At 49.4% G+C, this 6,080-nt stretch overlaps 1 protein-coding gene across 1 annotated transcript in view; it reads left to right on the forward strand.

The window, feature by feature from the left end:
* TMX2 (thioredoxin-related transmembrane protein 2) overlaps nucleotides 1-6,080 on the forward strand; it is a 14,770-nt gene that overhangs the window by 6,415 nt on the left and 2,275 nt on the right. The window contains exons 6-7 of the mRNA XM_015409528.1: nucleotides 189-254; nucleotides 466-595. Coding sequence (XP_015265014.1) covers nucleotides 189-254; nucleotides 466-595 — 196 coding nt within the window. The remainder of the gene's footprint in view (nucleotides 1-188; nucleotides 255-465; nucleotides 596-6,080) is intronic.

Genomic DNA, 6,080 nt, shown 5'->3' on the forward strand with positions numbered 1-6,080 from the left:
TGCAGGCCTGTAATCCAAGACTGTGATTCTACTGCCTCTCAGTGAGCTAATGCCTTACTCGGAGGAGTGGCTAAAACAGGAGAGGAGGGAGGAATTGTGCTGCAGTCAGCTGACAATGCACATCTAGGCTTTTTGTGTGTCTCCCAGACATTTCTGTGTGGTTTCTTATCATTGTTGCATTCCGCCAGGTATAACTGCACTGGGCTGTGTTTTGGAAAGGTGGATGTGGGCCGCTACCCAGATGTCGCCACCAGGTGAGCTATCCAGAAGCCCTTGCTCTAGGAAACTTCTCAGGAGTGTGATGGCGGAGAAGGCCAAAGGTGATGTGCCCTCTGGCTGCCTGTGTGGTGTGTAGTACCATGAAGATTCCTCTTCCATTGTAGCGGGGGCAGGTGTGGGGGAGGAGGTTGGCCATGCATTTCTTTCATGAGTCTCTTGGACCCTGTACCAATTGTCTCTTCATAGGTACAAAGTCAGCACCTCTCCTCTTACCAAGCAGTTGCCCACCCTCATCCTTTTCCAGGGAGGGAAGGAGGTGATACGCCGGCCACAGATTGATAAGAAGGGACGGGCAGTCTCATGGAACTTCTCTGAGGTATTTTATTTACTAGATTTCTGTACCACTTTGCTATCAAAACATCCAGTATTGTTAACACAGGGCTGACATAAGGATCTTAGGGTAAGTCTGCCGTCAGATGCTTTCCCAAAAGGCAGTCCTGACCTGCGGGCACAGCTGCAGCTGGCAGGGCGTCACGGTGGTGGTATTTTTTATTTATTTATTCAAACCTATATGGTGCCCTCCCCACAAGTGAGCTCAGGGCGGATCACAAAGCCATTCGGCATCATAATATAAATAATAAACAGTTTAAAAACGATTTATGACCAACAATTTAAAAAACAGATTGAACTAAAAATACATTGAAAAAACAGATTGCACTATTAGTTTATACACATAATTTCCAGAGCTGGTACCACTAGGTCTCTAAGATCTACTTGCTCTGGGCCACATCAAGCTGGTGAAGTTCAGCAGGGGAGGTCAACTTTTCCACTGGATGTCCGCGGCCTCAGCCAGAGGCCTGGCGGAACAGCTCTGTTTTACAGGCCCTGCAGAACGGCAGTCGGTCCCGCAGGGCCCTGATCTCACACGGGAGCCTGTTCCACCTGGCCCTGGTCGAGGCTAAGTGGACGTCTCTGGGGCCGGGGACAAGCAGCAGGTCTTGGCCAGCAGAGCACAAGGCTCTCTGGGGCACATCTGGGGAGAGGCGGTCCCTCAGGAATGTCCGTCCCAGGCTGCACACGGCTTGAAAGGGCGATGCCAGTACCTTGAAGCGGATCCGGTGCTCAGTTGGTAGCCAGTGCAATTGGCGTAGTGCTGGCTGAATGCATGCCTGCACAGGCTAGTGCTGTCGGCAGGCGTACCGCTGCATTTTGCACTAGCTGGAGTTTCTGGATCAGATGCAAGGGCAAGCCCACGTAAAGTGACTTACAGTAATCCAGTCTGGAAGTGACCATTGCATAGGTCACTGAAGCCAAGTCCCGGGGGGAGAGGTAGGGAGGCAGCATCATTAAGACCAAGCATTAAAACCGTCATTAAAACCTTATGCTGAAACAGAGAAATACGGTGCCACGGCAAACACTGTGACTATATTAAGAATTACTATTGCAATACGTACAGAATATACAATAACAAGAAATATATAGTTCAAATAATACAGTGGCTGAGGAACGACAATTCACACTCAAATGCAGTCCAAGCTCCAGGCCAGAATCCAGGTGTAGTCCTGTCTGAGGGATGCTTCAGTATACAGTAAAGGAAACAAAAATGTTCCGATCCCTTATAAAGACGGAACTAATCACTACACTATATGTAACAAGGAACATGGGCAGAGCAATTCAGTGCGGTGCCTGTGCTGCAGCAGCCAGCTGCGGAACAGCTGCCCCACTACTGGTCACGTCCACAAGGGGATGGGGACGCGGTGGGCGATTGGGTGAAAAAGTTGCCCCAACAGAGTTACCGGGCGGTGCTCCCACAGTGTCTGTAGCGTTCCCACTGCAGCGTTCCGTCCTGGCATTGTTGCGAGGAGGGCAGGCAGGACCAATGGGAGTGTCATGAGATGAGGAGGCAGACCCAAGCATCGGTCACTGGCAGGGTCAGAGGGGGGCAGGCCACAGGAGGGACGCTCCTCCTTTGCCGCACATCCCCCTTGCAGAGACCAGCTCCCAGTAGGGAGGGGTTGTCACCCGTCAGCCCTGCGGGCACCCCACAGTAGCCCCAGAGGATGAGGACAAACAAGAATTTGGGTGTGAGGGTGTTCACTGCCAGCTCCAGCATCCAGCAGGGTGCCGATACAGTTGAGGGAGTCCCTGTGCCAACCCACGTGTGCCACTCCTGGCCGGGGAGCCCAGAGAGACTCCTGCAGGCCCCCCCCCCCCCGTCCTTCACCCATGTCCCTCATTGTGGCAAGAAGCTCCTCCAGGTTTCCGCACCCTCCTCATCTGAGTTGGCGTCCTCTCGGCACTTCCCTGTAATGGAAGAAGAATAGTGTTGGCACCTTCAGGGCATACTTCTCCTACAGTGATAGGGTGTGGCCATCACGCAGAATTGGCCAGCACATCGGTTGGTGGTGCTTGCTGGCTGCCGCAACGTTTGGCCCGGGGAGGTGTTGCCACTTCGCTAGGCAAGTGGCCTCCTCCCCAGCCATCACAGTGGCCCGCCTCCCCTGGCAGCTGCTTTGGGGGGGCACTTAACCACCTGGTGTGTGGCAGGCATGTGGGGGTCTGCTGCTCACCCCCAAGGCTGCCAGGTTCAGGAGCAGGAGACACCGTGTCCAGTGTGGCTTGGTGCTATTGTTGTAGGCCCAGGAGAGGTATGGTAGCCTTGCTTACCTGTTGCTGTTTGTGGTTTGGTGTAGTGGTTAAGTGCGCAGACTCTAATCTGGGAGAAACGAATTTGATTCCCCCCTCCTCCACTTGCGCCTGGCTGGATGACCTTGGGCAAGCCGTAGTTCTGATAAGAGCTGTTCTTGGAAAAAGAGCAGTTTCTGTCAGAGCTCTCTCAGCCCCACCTACCTCACAGGGTGTCTGTTGTGGGGAGGGGAAGGGAAAGGCATTTGTAAGCCGCTCTGAGACTCCTTTGGATAGTGAAGGGCGGGGTATAAATCCAATCTCTTCTTCTTCATATGTGGCTGCCCCTTCGGATCCCAGCAGACGGCCTGGTGTGCCTGTGCCGGCCAAGATCTGGGAGAGGGCAGCCACAAAGTATGGACTTTGCTCTCCATGTGGTGTATTCCCCCCAGTTGTCTGCCCAGCAGTGCTAGGTGCCCTGTCTCTGTTGCATCTGCCACTGGGGTGCAGGTGCACTTGCTCTGAGTTGGCACGGCAGAGAGCTATCAGACAGCGTTCCATGCTGCACACCCGGCCTCTGGAATTCTGAGGCAGTCTCCTGGAACCATTTGTAGGGGGGGGCGTGATTGGGTCCCGAGGGGGGGGGGTGCACTGATTGGGTGAGAACTTGGTCGGTATCGTGAGCGGCTTGGGGTCTCCTGTGGGTGTGGCTGCCGCTGTGTGTGGAAGACTGAATTTGAAGTCACCGTGGCTGTCAGTGGGCTATGAGCCATTTCTGCCCATGCAGCTTTGTGCCTGCTCAGGGGGGTGTTCCCCTGCTGAAAGCACTTTGGAACTCTGCCGCCGTGCCTCCTGGAACGCCCACAGGCATGCAGTCAGCTGGGTTTGTGCCTTTGCTCCGCCAGGGTGCACCTGCGGCTCCCCTGCGCCGGTGGGACTCAGTGCCACAGAACCCTGCGCCAATGTAAACTTCCCTTATGCTGGCGCAACTCAAAGTTACACCAGTGTAGGGGTCAGTAAAGTGTTCATTACAGATTGGAAAGCATAAACAGATTGGATAGCAAACTGATGCAATACTCAACATAACTTACTGTAGCTGTGCTACTGGGTTTACTGAATGCCACTGAAATGGGAAAAGAACTAATTTAAAGGGACCCACATACTAAAAAGTGTGTATATAATTTGAAGAAAAAAGGGACCACCATCAGTGAATGTATCATACATAAATAATCAAAATTAGGATCATACAGACAAGCAGAATTATACATAGAAAAACTACAATTGTAAAATTGCTATTGTGCTCTATTCCTCATCTAGGCATATGGTTCATGTATGTGGTTCATAAAAATCAGTTAAAATCTTTGCATAACAACTTATAGAGATCTGTTTTATTAAAAGGATGTGAAGTAATTTTTTCAGTGACAAAAAACTGCAAATCCGTATGTTTGTCCTTCATCTACAAGATATGCAGCAGGTGGTTCTTTTGTAACTACAGTTCATATGTGAAAGTGATGTTCCAATGCACGTATTCCAATAGAGCAGATATTCATGTGATAAAATATTATATGCTTAGTATTGCAGACAGTGAAATCATACAACTCAGACTCGCAGTGATCCTGTAGATACTCAAAACATTTTATCTCACATGAAAGAACAAACAGAACATCCCTCGCATTTATAATCACCCAAGACTATTGCTACATGCACATGTGTTTTAAGTCATTCTGATATAGTTTCTAAAATTCTTAGCTCTTCTAAAACCATTAAAGGGGAAATCGTTAAACGCAGGTATACATTGAGCCACATGCCAGTGTTTACATATTATTCTTTGGATAGAACAAATGTATATATTGAAAAGCACAGAAAATTTGATCCTTAACAGATTTAGGGGTTTTTTTTAGTTCTCACCTAGGTATTAAGCTCTGATATCAGTGTCCTAAAAATTATATTTGGGTAACCTGAATCTAAATGTTTTTTAAACCCTTTTTTCATGTAGTGTTCAGTTTCTTTAAAGTCTCAAATATGGGCCTTATGGAACATTGCTACATAATCTAGCAGGATCAAAAGAAGTATAATGTAACAGTGCTGTCAGTGGGTTTAATGTATAAACATGCAATTAATCACTAAAAAGGGTTCTGGTCCAGATTGCATGTAAGAGAATCTTCCAAGGAGTTCATGAATGAGTTAGCTAAACTAGGGGCAAAAAGACTGCCCATTGCTACACTTCTTGTGCCGTAATAGAACTGGCTAGCAAACCTGAATTTTTCTTTCTGAAATAAGTCAATTCCATTAAAAATATGTAGGAGGTCTCAGCTTGTTACGAGAGTCCAGGGTGGATTCAGCAACCATATGCACCTCCTCCTGTGGGAGATACTTGTACAAAACAGCCCCCAGTGAAATTCATTTGCCTTCTATCATGGAAGCGACATCTTTAGTATCCTTAACATAGGAAGGAGATTTAATGACAGCTTGTTGTAAAAAGGAATCCATATATTGAGACAAAGGTTCTAGTATGGAATTGAAAACCTGGCCTATGTACTTTAGGAAGTACAAGTGGAGACCCGAAGGAAACTTACGGGATGGTTCTCTCATTCGTCACACCTTTGCTTCCTCTCCTCACTCCCCACCTCTCTCACACTATTTCTCCTCCATGCATGTGACTTCCTCTCTCTTTCTGACCTGTCATCTTTCTCTTTGTTTTTCTGCCTCCCCACTTCATCACTCTTTCTCTCTTTCTGCCCCCACCCCATCATTCTTTCTTTCTGCCCCCAGCACTCTCCCAGCCTCCTGCCTGCTTCCTCCTCCACTCCGCAGAGCAGCAGCAGCAGTGGTGGCAGTGCTCCTAGCCACCCACCTGCTTCCTCTCCCCCCACAGCAGCAGTGGCAGCGGTCTGGGAATCACAAAGGATCTCCCAGCTACAGAGATCAATTCACCTTAGGGCTGCCAGCTCCAGGTTGGGAGGTTCCTGGAGATTTGGGGGTGGAGCCTTGGGACAGCGAGGCTTGGGGAGGCAAGCAGCCTCAGCAGGGTATGATGCCATAGACTGAACCCTCCAAAACAGCCATTTTATCCAGGGGAACTGATCTGTCACCTGGACAACAGTTGTAATTCTGGGTGATCTCCAGTCCACACCCGGAGACTGGCAATGGTGGTTCTCGTGGAGGAAATGGCTGAAGGGTGGAGTCTATGACATTACACCAGTCCAAAGTTCCTCCCCTCCCCAAATCCCACTCTC

The sequence above is a fragment of the Gekko japonicus genome, unplaced genomic scaffold, assembly GCF_001447785.1.
Source record: "Gekko japonicus isolate JY-2015 unplaced genomic scaffold, Gekko_japonicus_V1.1 scaffold1169, whole genome shotgun sequence".
NCBI lineage: Eukaryota > Metazoa > Chordata > Lepidosauria > Squamata > Gekkonidae > Gekko > Gekko japonicus.